Below are 19,479 nucleotides of genomic sequence, written 5' to 3' on the forward strand. Positions count from 1 at the left end.
ATGTAAGAATTTTGCAGACTCTGAGAAACAAAATGGATTCTTTAGTCCCAAACCCTAGATTGACTCAGTACGAAGCATAGGAAGAAAGGGAGGTAGAAGCATTTGAGAGGGAAAAATACAGACTTGGTAATGGAGGTTATAAGAATATGATGTTTGCAAATCCATTTGAGAGCAGAGATGCGAAATTGAAAAGATGGAGAAGGGCAGTAGTGACAGAAGGACTATACCCAGTTTTAACAGTTGATGAGCAAACAGGAAGCAAGTGCAAAGAGAAGAGAATTCATATAGAAACCCCAAGTATAAGAGGTGATGTGAATGATTCTGACGAAGATGAATTGATAGAAGTAATTATGAATAAAAAGCCTTCCCCATATGAAGAGAATTTAGGGGTAACCACTCCAAGTGCCCCTCCAATGGGAACACCATTGACTCCACACCTAACAGATATAGCAAAAGTAATACAAGAGAATGAAACCAAGATGTTGAATAAAGCCAGATCAGAACAGGTGCAGAGACTGAACCACTTAAATTTAAAAGCAGAAGCATTGACAGTTCTGGTAACTATTGGACCAGTACTTCCATTATTTGGAAATAAACAAAATGTATCCGAAGTGCATGCAATAACAGTACCTGGAAGCAGCATCAAGAATAGTGCGAATGGGGATAGACAGGCTAATACAAATAATACATTGTTAGCTCTCCCGATTAATGAACTGATAACTGAGACCCCTCAGAGAAATGTGCAGTTCGATCCAAGAAGACTAGGACTAATTGATACTCCATTAGCAGGTAGTTCAACAGGGCCATCCCCAGAAGAGCTGAGTAATTGGATAAAAGAAATGACAAAACCAAAACAACAATCACAAATGTGAGCCAATTGAAAGTCGATATGGACGAAATGATTAATGGAACAATAAGTCCAGATAGATTAGGGACCTATAATGAAGAGGAATTGTTGTTTTTGTGTAAAAGTATTACTTGGAGAGCAAAGAATTTACACAAGAAAATATCAGAAGCTGCTAGTGAGTCTGGGGTAGAAATAGAGAATTCGAAGGTTTTGCAAAAATTATATAGATTGGCTTTTACTGTTAAAGACTTAGAAAGTCTTAGTGCTTCAGGAAAAAGGTTACAGATAAAAGAAATAATGAATATTCTGAAGAAATGAGGAGATGTGGATTGATGGAAGGTTAGGTGGTCATAAAAGAAGGAAGAAGCAGCTAAGAAAGAAACGTCCATGTTTCCCATGAAGGAAACAGAACAGGTTGAAAAAGCATATCCGATGAGAGATGTGCCAGGTGGTGGATCTGTACATGTTCCTTGGTCAAGACAGGATATATTGTCTTTTACAAATGATTTTCCCAGATTGAGAGAAAAACCTGAATGGTACTAACAGGTAGGTAGGTTTGTAAAGGTGTCAAATGCACTGTTGAAAGATTTGGATTGTCAGTTTGATATTGTTGTTCCAGCTGATTTATGGACAGAATGTAAAAGTACTGTTGATTGGCCTAAAGGGGAATACCCCAGAGATCCTAAAACAGGTGCACTATCAAAAGAAGTAATGAGAAAATATAATCAGGTAATCACTTTCTTAAAGGGAAAATTTCACCAAAAGAAACAGATTGGGTTAAGATTGACAGGACTACCCAGGAACCAAATGAATCAGTTCATGCCTACTATGAACGATTGCTTCAGGTATTCAAACAGTATAGTGGTTTTGAAAACATAGGTGACAAGGACATGGGACATTTTGTATATTGATTTGTGTTTGGATTGAGATTTGCGATTAGTAGTATGATACAGCAGCCTTTTATATGCTGGCAGTGGATGAAATTCTTTGCTATGCCAAATACTGTAGCAATGAAATTGACAGTAAGCGTAAAAAGTTAAAGGAGAAAATGATGTGGGCACAAGTGAAGGTAGCAGAGCAACAAGAGAACAGTGATAATCAAGTAAATGGACAGAATCAGAATGGGCAGAATTACTGTGGAGGTAAAGGAAGGGGTAAGATAAATAAAGAAGAAGCTATGAAAATATCGCTTGTCATGTGTGCGGAAAGTTTGGACATTGGAGGAATGAGTGTAGATCAAACAAAAAGAATAATGAGAGAAATCAACATTTAATTACACAGATGCAGAATGAGTTGGGTGTAAATCAGCAACAACAGCAGCAGATAGTTGCGCAACAGTTACAGGTGCCGCAAGCTCCCCTACAAAGTAATGTAAATGCTCACATGCAAAGGTACAATGTGAACACCGGATATCAAGGAGGAGACCCGCTTGGTAAGAATCAAAGTGTAAGTCAGCAGTATTGGATGCAGTGTAATGGAATTCATTTGGATTCTTCTCAATGACGGTGCCTGAGGGGGGAGGAAGAGTGCGTACTTGGCGCCTCTTTGGCGGTAGATCAGTCAGGTCCATTTGTTGGTGGAAGGGAATGATATTACATCCTTAGTGAACACTAGTGCTACCCGTTCTACTGTGAGAGCAGCAGAAATTCCAAACCTACCCCTCTCTGGAGAAACTATCCAAGTTGTAGGTGTCTCAAATAAACATATTAGAGCACCAGTTACGAATCCAATTGAAGTTCATATTGGAAACTTCAAAGACATGCATCAGTTTATAGTATGTGACTTAAGCCTGGTGAATCTCTTGGGAAGAGATTTGCTGTGCAAGATGAACTGCACCATCTATTGTGTCCCAGATGTAATTGCATTTTAAACCCCAGACGAAGATGTGGAGTTTAAAATGATGTGAGCAAAACAGGGAACAGAAGTGGATGAATTGTTTTCACTTCTCACTGAAGACAATCTGCCTGATGAATTAAAAGGTACGGTAAATTTGGATGTGTGGGATTTTACAGGCAAAGAAATTGGTTTAATAAACAAGGTAGATCCGATACAGGTAACAGTGAAGAAGGGTGCTGTGTATCCAAATTCACCTCAATACAAAAGGAGTTTAGATGTGATGGCAGGAATGCACCAGTAATTAACCAAATGATTGAACAAGGAATCCTAAAAAGAAATAATGAGCACTTCTTGTAATTCACCTATCATAGGTATCAAAACACCCAATGGAAAGTACAGGATAGTGCAGGATTTGCGCAAAAGAATTAAATCTTAGAGCCTTGCAGTGCAATAGTCCCAAATCCAGCAGTGATTTTTTACCAAATTCCCTGCGATGCAGAATGGTACACTGTGATTGATTTGTGTCAAACATTTTTCTCGATTCCTTTACACCCAGATAGCCAGTATTTGTTTGCTTTCAGGTTTGAAAACTGTGTTTTGGCATGGTGCCGAGTACCTCAAGGGTACACTAAAAGCCCGTCAATCTATAACCAGATCTTGAAAAAATATCTACAGACTTTAATATTGCCAGGCAACTCAGTTTTGGTTCAATACATTGATGACCTATTGTTGGCATCAAAGACAAAAGAGGCATTTGTAAGAGATACCATTGCTCTATTGAACCATTTAGCAGAAGGAGGGCACAAGGTGTCCCCAGCAAAATTGCAATTTTGTAAACAAGAAGTACAATACCTTGGACATAAAATTGAGAAGGGAGTCAGAAAAGTGACCCCAGAAAGAATCCGAGTAATAAAACAGATGAAACCACCCGGAACTCAGAAGGCAGTACGCATGTTTTTGGGAATGGTTGGTTATTGTCGCCAGTGGATATGTGGTTTTTCACGGATTGCTAAACCTTTACAGAAATTGACCAGAAAAGATGTAAAAGATCCGATTGTTTTGGATGAGAAGGGTATGAATGCTTTCATACAATTGAGAAACAGTCTCTGTAGAGCACCTGCTCTGGGAATGCCAGATTATACTAAAGAATTTGCATTGTACTGCTGTGAGAGAGATGGGTGTGCACTCTCAGTCCTAACCCAGAAACATGAAAGGGCCCGACGTCCAGTATCATATGTTTCTGCTACTCTGGACACAGTAGCAACAGCATTACCTGGATGTTTGAAAGCAGTAGCTGCTACTTCCATGAGTCTGGAACAGAGTGAGTTGATTGTGATGGGTCATTAAGTTAAGGTGTATGTGCCTCATTCTGTTGAAATCCTTTTGACACAAACAAGAACTCAGTATCTCACGTTGGGTGAAAGCCTACCCCACGAGGAGAAATTATAGTCTCACAGTGGCCAAACTGCTTTTGAGAGAGCTAATATCAAGATTCAGAATTCTAGTCACTTTGGAGTCAGATAGAGGAACCCATTTTAATAATGAGGTAATAAAACTGATTTCTGAAGCATTCAAAATAGAACAAAAGCTGCATTGTTCCTGTCGACCGGGAGCATCTGGAGTGGTCGAGCAGATAAACGGCACTAAAAAATCTAGGTTAGGGAAAGTGTGTGCATCCACATCACTGAAATGGCCTGACGCTTTACCCCTTGTGCTGATGAGTCTAAGAAGCATTCCTGACAATAAGACTTGATTGAGTCCCCATGAAATCCTAATGGAAAGAGCCATGATACAGGCATATGTACCAGCAAACAAACTGATAAATATATCTGATGATCTGGTGCTTGACTGTTGCAGAGGATTGGCTAAACTGGTACATTCTGTGTCTCACCAGGTTGGAGAGGACGCCACCACACTACATCAGAATCAAGCTCATGATCGGACTCCTGGCGAGTGGGTCTACGTCAAGAAACATGTAAGAAAAACGTGTTTAGACCCCAGGTGGGATGGACCTTATCAAATTATCCTGGTGACGACAACGGCAGTGAAGTAACAAGAGGGGTAGTTGGCCTCCAAGAACAATTTTGGGGGCTAACTACCCTTCCTATTACCTCCAGTAAGTCCGACACAGCAGGATTGCTACGTTGTCACAGGCCATGCCCCCTTTGCCCACCACTCTGCAAACGAGCTCCCTGGCGCGCTCTTGGATGGGGATTGCAGTCCCCTTCGCTGCTGGGGGTCATTTAGGGGGCAAACAGCCTACCTCTTACCTCCAGTAAGCCCCACACAGTGGGATTGATGAGAGGTGGACACAGGTCATTCCCCCTTTCCCCACCACTCTGCAAACGCGCACTGCTCCCCCAGGGATGAAGTCTACTTGTGTCCTGTGGTCCTCTGGACACAAGTGGACCTCATCGCCCCTCCAGCAGTGCGCCACGGGGTGCGTTTGCAGAGTGGGGTAAAAGGGGCGTGGGTTCGGACCACCTCTCTGCAATCCAGCTGTGTGGCGCTTACTGAAGGCACCTGGTGGGCTAGTTGGCCCCCAGGGACCATCAGTATTCAAGGGGACTTAATTCCCCAACTTAGAACGTGCCAGCAGGGGCCTTTGCAGGGTCATGCAGTTAGGGGGCAGGGCCTTCAGCGAGTTGCCGGTTACTTTTTTCTTTTTGATTTTATGGGGGGGGGCTGCATGGCCACCCTTTCCTGGGCCACTTTTGGCCCTGGGACCCCATGCCCTGGGGTCTGGCAGCCTTGTTTTTTTTAAAATAATTTTTTTTGGGAGGGGGCCACATGTCCCCCCTCCAGAGGCCAATTATGGCCCCGGGGACCCCATCCCCCGGGGCCTGGCCAGCCTTCTTTTAAAAAAAATATATTTTTGGAGGGGTGCCGCGTGGCCCCCTCCTTAGGCCAATTATGGTTGCGGGACCCATTCCCCCGGGACCGGCCTTTCTGTTTTTTCTTTAGTTTATTTAAATTATAATTAAAGGTGAGGGGCCACTTCTGGCCCCAGGGACCCCATCCCCCAGGGCCTGGCCTCACCGTTGGGGATCATGGGGGGATCCCCAATGCCCCCAGGGTCCTGCCGGCTCCCCACCTCCTGCGGGAGCCGGCATTGCTTTTGCACAAGGGGAGCTGCTGACATGCAGTTCCCCTTGAGCAAAAGCAATCTTGCTTTGGTTTTTGGAAGCAAGAGCAAGAGCAAAAAGCCAAAGAAGAGTTTGCTATGGCAACAGACCCCCGTATTTGAATATTTAGCACCCCGGGGAGGTGGTGGTCCCCGGGGCTTGGGGGGCCCACCTGGTACACCCGGGGGCTTATACAAAACGAAGTGCGGGAGCTCGCGCTTCGTTTTTTTTTTTTTTCTCTGCTGGATTCGCGCACATAGCACGAATTCGGCCGCTCTTTTTTTTTAATGCTTTTTTGGAGCCTGGGGGTCCTTGTGGGAACCCCTGAGCAGGCCTAGGGGGGTCAGGGTGTTTCTACCCTGCCCCCTTTTCTTGTTTTTCACCTTTTCTTCTTCTGTTTTCTTGTGACTTCACCGTAGTGTACCTTGTATTTAACGGTGAAGGGATGCAGCTTAACTTGCAGTGTTTCACTGTTCAAAAAGAGTCGAAACAAACTGCCATGCAGATATATCATGAAGTATATTGCGAGCTTATACATAAACAATTTGCATATTTGTTAAAATTATCTTTTTTGAAGTGTTCATTATATTTTTACTGTACACAATATTTAAATAGAAACAATACTAGCCTTAGCCCGGCCCCTGTGCTAACCCTGCCTGCCCTTTGGCAGGAGCATTCGACATTAAGGCATTACCTTGCCCAGGAAGGTGAGGTGTTGGACAATCAGATGTGCACTTTCCGTCTTCCCAGCACCGCTTTCGCCGCTGATGATAATGCACTGCCACAGAACAGAAATAATGAAGTGTAAATGATTAACACAGCACTTCTGGTGAACTCTGAGGCTATACTACAGTATCAGCATAATGGACCTTTTACCTAAAAGCTTTTCAACTCAGGCATTCAATTCTGACATCCCCATTTATCGGAAACACGTGTTGCAAATTGCTTGAGTGAAGAGAGCATTAGATGAAAGGTTACCTGTGTTTTGGCAAGAAAATCATACACGCAATACTGAAAGCTGATAACCCCGGTTATTTGTGAGTGTGAATAAAGACAGTGAGTGGGCGTGTCAAAAGGAGCATCTCTCGTGACAGGAGACAGACAGTGGCAAGCGTTCTCTTCATTTGAAGAAGTCTGTGAGCAGAAACACACTGAGGTGCGCTCAGCTTTAGCAAAGCCTCTCTGGCGCACAAGGCTTCCCGCCAAACTTGCTTCCGGTGGAAAATCATACCCGAAGCACATATCCTCACAGAACGAGGCCAAACTTAACTTGGAAATGTCTACATTTATAAAATAACAATTCTTCTTCAGTTATACTTCTAAAGTTATTTCTCCTTTCTGGTTGCGTTGTACCTAGCCCCTGACGTTGCTATTTTTAGGAAATGAAGGAAACTAGGATACAACAAGGCAAGTTGGTAGAAAGAGGAAGAAAGATGGATGCAATGTCTTATGGATGTTTGATGATGCGATACGCTCTAAAAGGCTTCTTTTTAGGTCGAGGACTACCGGTCTGCCGAAGGCAGAACCGGAAGTCGGAAGATTTAATGTTTTCTAGAGTGGCTATTTAGCCCGCCTCTCTTTTTGCTTCTCCTCCATTGGCTGGCTTCCTAAACAGAGGCCAGCCATTGGAGGAGAGAGCCGTCCCTCCAAATAGGCTCCGTCTTTTTCAGATTCGGGGGCGTGTTCCTTGCTGTTCTTTCCACTTTTTAGCCACGCCCTTTTTAGGTGTGTTTTTCTCTCCTACAGCCAATGGCAAGAGGAGAGAAAAAGTAACACGCCCCCGAATCCGAAAAAGCCACTGCGTTTCTCCGAGGCATTTCTGCTTCGCCTCGGAGAAAGGCGGTGGTGTCTCCTACTAGCGCCATCTGACCACATCCAGGCTTACTCGGGCCCCGGGGGCTGCAGAAATCAGCTTAATTGGCTTCGGAGTTTAGATCGGCTTAGTGTGCTGGTGAGTAGCTGGTTCTCATGGCTCCTTCCCAGCACTTTCCTTGCCGTGACAGAGGAGCTGTTGTCGATTACGTCTGGCTGGCCACACACCCCCTCTCACGTTGTTTTGAACAGAATTTGCATTCTGAATGGCGCCGGGGGCCGAATCGCACACCATTGCAACTGTGCCACTTTGTAATGTAAAAAGTTGAATGTGGCATGTAGCCGCGAGTTTCCGCCTGCTTCCTCCCTTTCTCACTGCTTTTTCTTCGTTCTCTCTTCTCTCCCTCCAACTTTCTCTTTTCGTGTCTTTCTCTGTCTCACTCCGCGTCGGAGCCCGATGATGAAAATAGGTTCCGGTCCACATCCGTGTGTTCTGTGCGCTACTGTGAAGGTATTTGTACCTTCAGGTCTGTGTGTCACGTCCACAGCGTCCATCCCTTGTGTGCGTGTTCTGCGCCTCTGTGTGTGAGGTACAACTGTAGCTTCAGCGCGCTACGCAAACTGTAAACTTGTGTTTATATCACGTGATTCATTTTAAATGTTGTAGATTATGTTCCATGTGTACCTGCACGAGTGACTGTGTTTGCCTAGCTGTGTGTCGTTACACGCTTCTCTCTGCATCTATGTGTTACTATGTATGCTTTATTCCAGAATCTATGTAACTACCCCTGTCGTTGGGTGTGACAACCTTTGCACTGTGTGCACTCATCTGTGTGAATGCGTGTATATGTGCATATCGATGTATATGACTGTAAGACTGTCTACTTAACAATGTCTATGTATCGTCATAATGGTTTACTATACCGCTGTATCCTCATTAGTATGTTCATAGCTCTTTATACCCCTCGTAGATGTGTCAAAGGAGTCGTCAAAAACTAGTATCTGCCCTTTGCCCCCCACTCCCTTCAGGTTCCCTTTCTCCCCTAGCGCTGCGAAGCTCCCGGGGGCGTTTTAAGTGCTAGAGAACGCATCGTTCTCTTCCAAATCAGGTTTCCTTTGTTCTTGTTTTCTCGTTATCTCATGCTCCCCTCGCCTCCTTCGGACCCCTGTTAGTGCTTTAAACAGGTCTAGGAGCAGTCGGAGCGCTACCCATATTACCAGGATGTCAAAACGCCAGTATATATCGGGAAACTGCTAGCAGCGCTATGCAGCTCTAACAAGGGCTGAGTGAGTATGGAAGACACAATTAAACAACCCTTGCCTTTCCCCTTGGCGTTTGAAAAGGTTAGGAGTAATCTAGGCGCTATCCTAACTCCAATATGACAATATGAGATAACAAGATCAGTATAAAACAACCGGCAGCAGTTACTAGCGCTACGAGGCTAAAACAGTGACAGAAGTGCGCTATGCAAAAACTAAGTAACATAGCAAGAAACGCACCTTCACCCCTCTCTTAGTACTATGAGCCTTCTAAGCGCTATGCAAACAACACGACAAGGACATAACACCCCAATAAAATGACCGGCAGCAGTCGCTAGCGCTGTGAGGCCATACCAGTGGCAGAAGAGCGCTATGCAAAAACCAAGTAACATAACAAGCAATCAGGCAGGCAACTAGAGCCAAATTTCGGGGGTGGGGGGCTGAAAAAGATTTCGGGGGGGGGGGCTAAGTCTTCCAGCCTCCATCAGGCTCATCTCCTTTGGAGCCAAACCCTATTACCTCTCCGGCCCCTTAAGCAGCTCCACCAGTGCATCATTTGACTCCTCTGGCACCACAACTGACGTCGCTATAGGTAGGTAATAGGTATCACATATGCAAAAAAAAACCAAATGCCAATAGAAATGACAATGCCATTTATTTAGGGATACAAAAACCATAAAAAAATAATGAGCAATACCAATAGCTCTACCTAGAATGTTGCCGAGACCATTGCATTGTAAATGCTTGTTTTAATATGTGAATACCTTTCAATACTAGGGAACTTTGTAGGGAAACCCTTCTCTGAATTCTAACAGAGCCAGACATTTTCGTAACGAGGTTAGTGAGACAAACACCCATGGCTGAAGTATTCATCGATTTAATGGAAAATTCAGCACTGCTTGCTTGTCCAAGGGGTATTATAGTTTTTCATCCAAGTCTTGCACTGCATACACATTTAGCCTCCCCTTACAAATACTGTATAGTTATTCATTTTTGTAAAGTGCTAAAATTTACACCATGCAGCCATTATAGAACACAGGAAAGAAGAGAGTAGAAGTAGAGTCCAAACAAATGTGAGGTAAAACACAGGTATCCAAAATTGTTCTATCATTGTTCTTACTGACATAAGAAAACAGAGGAATGTGTTTCCTGAATTGTAGATTGTGATTGCAATTGTATTTGCATATATATATCGCTTACTACCACTGACGAGGCGTCAAATTGCTTTTTCGGCATACAGTATAGTGAGATAAGAAATTAATTTGAGTGGTGGACATGTGAGTTTGTTATTTGGATTGAAAAAGAATAGTGGACGAATAGAAGAGGGAAGGTTTCCATTTATATAGCGCTTGCTACCCCTGATGAGGTGTCGAATCGGTTTCCAGCGGGTAGCACGCTACTCCGGACCCCAATCAGGATTAGTGGGGAATTAGTACAGGGAAATATGCAATTATTTTGAGTGGTGGACATGTTAGTCTGTTAGCTGGATTGAAAAAGATAGTGGAGAGAAGGGTCTTTTTTGGAACCCATGGCAGTAGGAGGAGGTTTGGGATAAGTAAAGGGGAGGTGGAGGCGGGAAGAGTCAGATGGTCATGGGTTTAGAGTACCAAGCATTCCAGAGGTTAAGGTTATGGGCACCCAGACATCTGCCTTCTTGTGATAGACGTTTGAATGGCCTGTAGATTCATCGAGTGAAGATTCCTAGATGGAGTGTTGTGTGTGGAGCCAGTTTTTGAAGACAGTCAGGAACTTTGGGAGTTATTTAGAGTTTGGTGAATGTGGCACGCTCCGCAAACATGTCAGATCACCCTGTCTGCCAAAGTAATGGTCTGTCTGCCCTAAATAGTGTTGGGTGAACCATCTTGTTACTGGCGGCTCAGGCCCCGCTGGCTTTCCAGGCAGAAACCTTACACCAACCGAGTAACAGACATACCTTCGCCCTATTTATGGTTGCTATTATGAGGTACTTTCTTTCCTGTCTGGGCGCATCGGTAAAAATCTAAACATACCAAAAATAAAAATCGTTATTTTTTTTGGTTTTAAAAACCAAACTCCTATTTTCGGAGTTTATTTTTGAAAATCAAAATTATTTGCTAGGAGGTCACATCAACCATGGCAACCACTCAGGAAACTCTAAGTGCTTGCAGAGGAGCCGCTGTGTCTTATTACTGCAGAAGTTGACATCAGTTTGAAACCAAGCACCATCGTACAATGGCCATCTCACTGTCCTTAATTGGTGCACTGAATGCACTATAAAAGGCAGTAAATTCAGCTGCTTTCTGCTTCATTAGTGGACAGGGCCGGCTTTAGGGCAGTGCGACTGGTGCGGCAGCACTGGGCGCTGACCTGTGCAGGGGGCGCTGACCTCGGGGGGAGGGGGAGGGTGCTATGTTTACCAATAACTTATAATTGGAGAGATTAGGGGCCCTTTTGCCTGGTGGTAGTGAGAGAATCCGAGGAGCTGGTCATGGGGCGTGGGGGCGCCAAAAATGATTGTCGTACTGGGCGCCACCAGTGCTAAAGCCGGCCCTTAGTGGAAATCTAGTGACGGCATTAAGTGAGTACCAAGCAGACGAGCTACCGGCCACTGAGGCAGCTCAGTCATCTCCTGCAGATCAGCAACTGCATTTAACAAGATTCCGCTATGAGTGCAGGTGAAAAAGAGTAGTGTGCGGATGTACACCTATGTATGAGACTTGACAGCTTTGTGTCAGCAATACCAGACTTATCGTGCAGCATCCTTTAAAAGTTAGCATTTCTTTATGCCCCTCTAGTAACAGAAAACACGAACAACGCCACATTTTGGAAACAAAAATTTAAAAATGCTACTTTTCACCTGGTCTTTGCTGAAAGTAACCATCCCTTGGTAAGCCGCATCAGCCGAAGCAAATATATGTGGAGGATTTGAGGATCTCTTGACGCCATGATACAGCTTAGAAAACTAAAAATACAAAATAAATGTAAATTAAAGCATATTTCATGAGCAATATTATCAGAACGTAAAAAATTGGGCAAGTGAAAGCAAGAATATGGCCGTTTCAAAATGGGGCAGTACCAACTATTAAAGAAATGTGACGGAACAACTGCTCGCCATAGGATCTCACAGAGAATTTCCTGTTATCTTAATGTGATGGCATCCTCAGAGAGGGAACTATTTATAGGGAAACAGCACTATTGGTTGTCCTCCACTCCAAACTCTCATTCCTCACATATCAATCACTAATGTGGTACATTATGTGAGTGTTCATTTTAGGATCGTCTCTGTGTTGCTTCCCTTAAACTTGGTCTATTTAGGTCGCTGGACTAATTTTCTGATTTATGTATACATTTATTGGCATTGAATAAATAGAATATGCTCTCCATCATTTGAAAGTATAGCTGTCTTCACTTTGGGGTTCCCGGTTTGTTTTTGCAACTTGAAACAGATGTTAGCAATTAGTTATTCTCATCACAGAGGCTGCACAATAAAATGCAATTACATTTCCTTCACAACTATTCTTCTGATAAAGGGAAATTAAACATACAACTAAACACATTAAAAACCGATATTCAGACCTTAAGGGATTGCATTGGCAAGTTATCTTAAGCCCTAACTTATAAAATGGACAATACCACTCTTCATGTTCCGATTCTGATTCATAATCCCTGTAAGGCCGAGAAGAATAAACACCTTATACTTTCCAACCATACCAGGGGGGGACAGTTAGCCACTGGGCCTCTAGGATTTCAACAACTAGACATCATGTGCATAGATAGGGGCACCAATGAGCCGCCTATCCAACAAAGCAACCCTTCACCAGTCCGGGGGGTAGAAGAGAAAAGTCTCCAACAGAAAAGGCCCGCTCACTTAAAATAACCCACAATGTCTGGTTCCAATACAACCTACACTGACGATTCCAATTCAACATCCCTGTCTTCGGAGATCCACAAAGGGCACCATAATATATATGGTCAATGTCCCCAGATGTAAGGGAATTGCATGATTCACTCGTTAACTAAACCATCCAATGGCTTAGGAAAGTACAAGGATGTAGATCCAACATTAGGGAGGATATGCTAGGTACATACAGACACACTGGCATACACCCTGTGTACGATCATATAGGGCTCTACCTTGTTAACTATTAACTATAAGCTTGTTGAAGGGCTTTGGAGTACAGGGTTAGACCGGATATAAGTTCACAAATCGGTCTAAAACTCAACCTCCCGCAATGGGTACCTGATAATACACCAGCCACCATCTTCAACCACCGTTGCACGTACAGACCAGCCCACACAAGCCGACCCCTCTAGCAGATCTGCCACAAGTAGACTAACTATGTGAGACCCAGAAGAAGGGCATCACAACAAACACACGTGGCAAAACTCTCCATAAACCTACAGCATCGATAGTGGCCCTGCTGGGCACTCCCTGTAACAGAGGAGGTAAGGCAATACCAACTGCAAGTAGACCTAGTCATTTTGAGGGTGAAACACCTGAGAGTAATGTTATGACTACCTACCCCATGGGGCAAGGCTCTGAGACAGTCAACATCATAAATTTACTCTCCTCGAATGTAGCGGGCCTGAGAACAAAGCTAAGTGATCCTGAATGGGGTTCATTCATAGATGGCCATTACATTATGCTATTGCAGGAGGCATGAGCGACAGAACTTTTATACAGATCAAGGTTCATCTCTTTCTCTGTAAATGCTACACACTCAGCAGCGGGCAGGGTTTCTGGTGGGCTACTGATATGGATAAAGATGGAACTGTTTAAGAAATTTTAAAGAAATCCCAAGTGAAATTAAAGATGTTCAGGGAATAGCTATCACGACAGCCGCTTCGGCTGAGTTTAGGCACATTGTCATATGTAGCATCTACATATGCTCACTTCGGGCTCAATCCCGGTCAGTTACGGTCAACCAACTTTCTCATTTGCTCAATCAATTGTCTGGTGACTGGGCTAAGATAATAGCACAAAAGTTCAGATATGCACAACGATTCCAGCCATGGAAAGGGTTTTTGATGATCTTTGGGCGGGAATCCACGTTACTGTGCCCTTGCCCCATAGGCAATCAAAGGTCGTGAAACAGATTGCAGATTAAGTGATAATCTAACCGTTAAAAAGGCATGGCCTAATATGTTATTCACACAGGGCTGCATACCATAGATAGCCTTGACAGGGCAGTTGGCTCTAGTGTGGTTCTTCATTGTCGTGCCTGGATTATGTCTACCAAGGGGCATATGTATCAAGCGATTTTGTATTCGCAAACGCTGCGATTCGCAAGAAAACAGCGTTTGCGAATACAAAATCGCAAAACGCGATGTATGAGCCTTTTTCGCATCACACAAATAAGGAATCGCTAATTTTGCGATTCCTTAAGGAATACCTTCCCATTCATTCCTATAGGCCTCCTGGCCCATAGGAATGAATGGGAAGGTATTCCTTAATTGCGATTTGCAATTCTCAAATAGCGATTCTCAAAAAATCGCTATTTGAGAATCGCAAATACGGTTTTTGATACATATGCCCCTAGGTTCTCTTGTGAGGTGCAGGCTTTACTGATGGGCATGCCCTCTGACAGGTAACGCCTCTTGGGTGTGAAGGTGGACTTTCACTTTGAAATGCTTTAAAGATAGTAAAGCTACAGTTAGGGACGGATGGGGAACCCAAAGCGGCCCTGGCAATGTTGACAGACCAGCCCCCCTGCTGCTTTTGTTACTGGGGGCAGATATAGCAACACCATTGCATAACTGGCCCCCAGTAACACAAGCATTGGCATAGCCAATAGGTCTCGCTTTTGGGACCTTATAAGTATTTACTTTTGCAGCACAATATCCTTGGTGCAACAACATCAACTGTTGCATGGCTAAATACTTATAAGGTACCAAGAGCGAGACCTATTGACTCAGCTGGGTGACACATCCCAAGGACCAATGGGCCGAAACAAACTTTGCTCCTATTTGCACACTCTGCATGAACATGGGGAAACTTTCCTTCACTGCAATAACAACGTAAACCCGAAATTAAAAGTAATCATTTGAAGGAAAGGATTATATAACAAGCCAAATTACATCCTACCTCTCTTTACAACAGAAATATACTTAAGGAGCAAACACGACGAAAAAAATGTATACAGTAAATTACCAGAAACATAAAAGAGGTGCAACATTTTACAGAGATGACCTGGACTAACGAAAGTACACATTAAACCAGTGCAGTTTAAAATTAACTCTCTACCAACAGGGCAGCCATTTTAGTGCACAGAACACTTAGGTACAAGTCTATTCTAAAGGCGTAAAAAAATCAAAATGTCATCTTTGTTGAAAGCACAATGGAGGCATTTACAAGAGATGTGGCATGCAATGTCTTGGATGTAAATAAAAGGTGACCTATCTCAATGAGCGGATCGACAAAAAAAACGAGTACATTACACTCCCAAGCGAGCCTACGAGGCTGTGCTAAAGTAGGAGGAAAACCAATACAATCAGGAATAGGTGTTCCAATGAAATTAGTATTATATACATTTCTCATTAATACCAAATCCCTCTCAGGCCAAGTCTATATTCCATTTTAGAAGAGGAAGACTGAATTTCAAACAATGCGCAAGAAAATAAAACGCGTTATCGAAGAGAACACAAAGACAACAAGAAAAGCAAGTCATGGAAACAGATAGCAATAGGAAGTAATGTGTAGGGAACAGATGCAAGACAGTGAAGGTAAATGAGCGATGAACTAATAAGACAAACCTAATCAGGCTATACACTGATAAGGTGTGAGCCGAGGCTGCTCAAGACAAAGTAACTAACGTGACCTGCCAAGAAGACCTGGGCTTTTCAGTGGGGAGCCAAAACTCTGCAAACTAAAAAGAGGACAACATGAGATAAGAAGGCATGCATATGGTATTTCCCCTGTGAAAATGTTATTTAGTTTCATATGTGTACTCCTCTAGAGCTCCGTCACTGGTGGTTAGAAATATCACTATATTTAAAAAACAATTACGAGGACGGCGCCGAATCTCAAGTGCTTCTAAGTTACTAGTTATGACATTCTCTGTAATGCTATAGATGCCCTTCCAACACTCTCAGGCATTTGCGAGGGATTTCCTCACCCAGAAAATAGACACAAGCATAAGGACGGGTAATGTAAATTGTTAGAATTAACACGCATCTATCTTGCGAGAGAAAGCGAAAGTGATGGCAGGGACGCGCTCTGTGGTGGGGGAGGGGCAGAGCGAGGTGCTTGGGAGAGCAAGGCTTAATGAGCCATGAAAGCCAAATGGCGGCTGCGCGCGTGCACGTGCTCGTGAACGCAAGCTTGAGGCCAGGAAAAGATTGTGGTAGCACTTTGAAAAGCCACAAACTAAATATCTCGCAGAGCAGCGCATGCGCTGGATCAGTGAGACCTAAAAATGGCGCCCCACCCTTCCAGCCTGCCCGCTACTGCCAGTCCGGCCCAGGCTACAGTGGTGTAATGCAAAATTATGCCCTGCCCCCTGCAGAATGTGGTAAAGGGCCCCCAAGTCTCCAATATGTTATAAATATTCATAGGCTTTGGAAATGAATGTGGGCCCCCTGAAGTGTTGGGTTCCCCCTGCCCCGCAGGGGCAGCAGGGGCCTGTGTTACACCCCCAGTTATGTGTTCCCTGGAGGTATTGGCTGCTGAAAAACATTTTTGGAATTTCAGAGGCTGTTAAAGGGGGTTGCATACACAGTCTTCGCCACCAATGATGCAGCAGGCAACTCAGTCTTTTTCGGCCATTGATACAGTACCAGCACAGAACATGCAAGCCAGCAGGAGCATCAGTCTTCAACTCCTCCTACCCAGCTACGCCAGAAGACAAACTGCTTTGGTTTGCCCTCAATGGCTTATGCCCATATTGTGGAGGGATGGACCCAACATTTTCTCCTGGGTTGGTGATCCATCACGTCTGACAAATTGGTCTTGCAGATCATTAAAATGATTATGGCCTACCATTTCAACACAAGCCTCTACACAGCCAAGGACCTGCCTACATTAACCACCGTCTAAACTTCCACCAACCGTCAAGAAGCCTACGCTCCACCTCCCTCTCACTTGCCCAATCTCCCCACATCTACCAAAGCAAAAGGGGAGGACGCTCCTTCTTCCACATCGAAGCAAAGACCTGGAACAGCCTCTCTACACAACTCCAGACCTTCACCTCACTTCCGGCATTCCAAATGGCCCTCAAAACCTGGCTTTTCTAATAAGCCTCTTGGACCTGCAAGCAACTGCATACCCTATCAGGTGATTAGCCGTGCTTTATAAATCCTGATCCATTGATTGGTTTCTTTCCTTCTCACCCAACAACCCTTCCATACCAGAACGGATTTCAGCGGAGCACCTGTCCACCCTCCTACAGGAGATGTGCCTATTGCTTTCCAAAGATACAACAGAGAAGATGCCAGATGTGGAGAAGGGCGGTGGTTGCTACTCGCTATTTCCTCATTCTGAGAAAGGATGGGGGTCTCAAGCCTATCTTGGTACTCTGTAGTCTCATCTCAGTCCCTCCCTACGGAAGGCCAGATGCAAGATGCTCAAGTTGGACCAGCTCCTCTCTGCTTTGGACCTGAGCAACTGGATGGTGTCCTTGGTCTTGCAGGACTTGTATTTTAATCTAACCGTCATGCAGTCCCACAGGCATTAACTGCAGTTCAAGGTGGGCCGGAAGCTTTTTCATTTTACAGTGCTCCCCTTCATCCTCACCAGTGCCCCTTGGGTGTTCGTGAAAGTGATGGCACTGCTCATAGCCCATCTTTGAAGGTCATGAATCTGTTTGTATCTATGACTGATTGCTGAAGGCGGTCTCACCGCAGCCAGTTGTGGACCACCTCCTGGCGATTGCAGAACTCCTGACGTCACTGGAGTTCACTGTAAACAAGTCAAAGTCCCACCTGACTCCCTTTCATTCACTTCCATTCTTTGAAATGATCTTGGATGTGGGTGAGTCGGGGCTCTCCCTTTACAGCAACGAGTCCAGGACAATAGGCTATGATCCCAATGTTTCAGGCCCTCTTCTGGATCCAAGTGAGGGTGGTTTTTGCATCTTCCTTGACAACACCCCAGGTAGCACATGCAGTCCTACATTGAAACTTACAGTTGCAGTGGGCTGAGCACTAAGGCTGCCTTTCTGATGCCATCCATATTTTGGAAAAGGCAGCTTAAGATCTACAGTGTTGGTTAACTGACCACAGTTGACCTTGTAATAGGCCAATCTCCCTTCTCCCCCGCAGCTGACTGCAGTGAAGGATGCATCCCTCCTTGGTTGTGAGGAATAACATGTGAAAGGTGAGAGATCAGAGGACTCTGGTCTCCAGGGGAGGGCCAGCTAGACGTCAATCTATCTCTGAAGGCCTTCCTGCCATCCATCAAGTGGAATCTGGTGCAGGTTTTCATAAACAACACCACTGCAATGTCACTCTGCAACAAGCAAGACAGAGTGGGGTCCTGTGCCAAGAGGCTTTGTTTCTCTGGAGGCTATTGGAGGTCAGATCATCTTCCTGATCAAAAACCACCTAGTAGGACTCCTGAATGTCACCTACATGCATGGCAGTTGAGCAATGGCAATTTACTGCATTTGATTTGCTGCCTAAAGTGGTGGATGTCATTCTGGTAGCCAGGCACCCTTCTACAAAATCCATTTATGCCGGATGCTGGGACACATTTTTGGCCATCTGGGGTGTTCACAATACTCATCACTTACTGGTAAAGCTGTTGGACATCCTTTTTTTTTAAAACATATTTTTATTGGCATTTTGAATGTAAGCATAGTAGCTTCTAAGTATTCTTCAGCAGGTAAGTTTCGTATCTCATTTCCATATAGATTACACATCACACAATCTAGTACAGGTTTGAGCTTATAACTGTAGTTACAGGGAGTATTTAATATATTATGTTGAACTGTTTTTAGGTGACTCTATCTTCCAGCTCATATCAAGGTTGTATGTCATAGTATATTCTCAACTCCTTTTCTTTTATGGACCGTCCCACTCGGGAAGGGGATTATAGAATGCCATCTGCGTGTAATAAATTAACATTAAAACCAAACATTTAAATTTAACTTTAACTTGTGCAGGAGAGCAGTAGGTGTGAGTCTCCAGGGATTTTACTCGGGGATGTCTGCTTGTAAGCACTTTGCGGCAGTCTAGCTATATCTTTTGGCTTACGTCTTATGTTTTTGGTGGTGGGCCTCTGTACTGGGGGAGGGTGATGTTATCTGTCCTGGTATGCGGAGGGGGTACCTATCCCATTTTAACTATGTAGTTTGTTCTAGTTCAATCGTGTCCCCAATTCTCTCCCCTTCACTACCTGTCTGTGTCTGATTATCCCAGGCGACCGGTGTTTCTTTCCCTTGTTCGGCTATGGGGTGATTTCTCAGTCCCCTCAATTCCTCCTTACTTAGAGTTCTACCCTCTGCTCTGGCCCACCTGGTCAAGTGTCCGTGCCAGACTCCTATCTGTGACCCAGTGGCAGATTTCCATGCCAGTGCTATCCTTCTTTTGGCCATGGCCATGGTCAAGTCTATGAATCTATTTCCCACCTTTCGCTTGGGTGTTTGGGGGAAGAGCCCCAGTAAACAAACCTCAACCGTGGAA

The 19,479-nt window shown here is 44.4% G+C and overlaps 1 protein-coding gene across 4 annotated transcripts in view; it reads right to left on the minus strand.

Moving 5' to 3' along the window:
* The window catches only part of MYO3B (myosin IIIB), a 2,253,613-nt gene that overhangs the window by 1,037,330 nt on the left and 1,196,804 nt on the right, over nucleotides 1–19,479 (minus strand). For all 4 annotated transcript variants that reach the window (XM_085645333.1, XM_085645331.1, XM_085645332.1 and 1 more), the window contains 2 exons: nucleotides 11,717–11,821; nucleotides 6,503–6,586 (listed from right to left, as the gene is read on the minus strand). In XM_085645333.1, coding sequence (XP_085501459.1) covers nucleotides 6,503–6,586; nucleotides 11,717–11,821 — 189 coding nt within the window. The remainder of the gene's footprint in view (nucleotides 1–6,502; nucleotides 6,587–11,716; nucleotides 11,822–19,479) is intronic.

The sequence above is a fragment of the Triturus cristatus genome, chromosome 3_1 (genome assembly GCF_964204655.1).
Source record: "Triturus cristatus chromosome 3_1, aTriCri1.1, whole genome shotgun sequence".
Classification (NCBI taxonomy): Eukaryota; Metazoa; Chordata; class Amphibia; order Caudata; family Salamandridae; genus Triturus; species Triturus cristatus.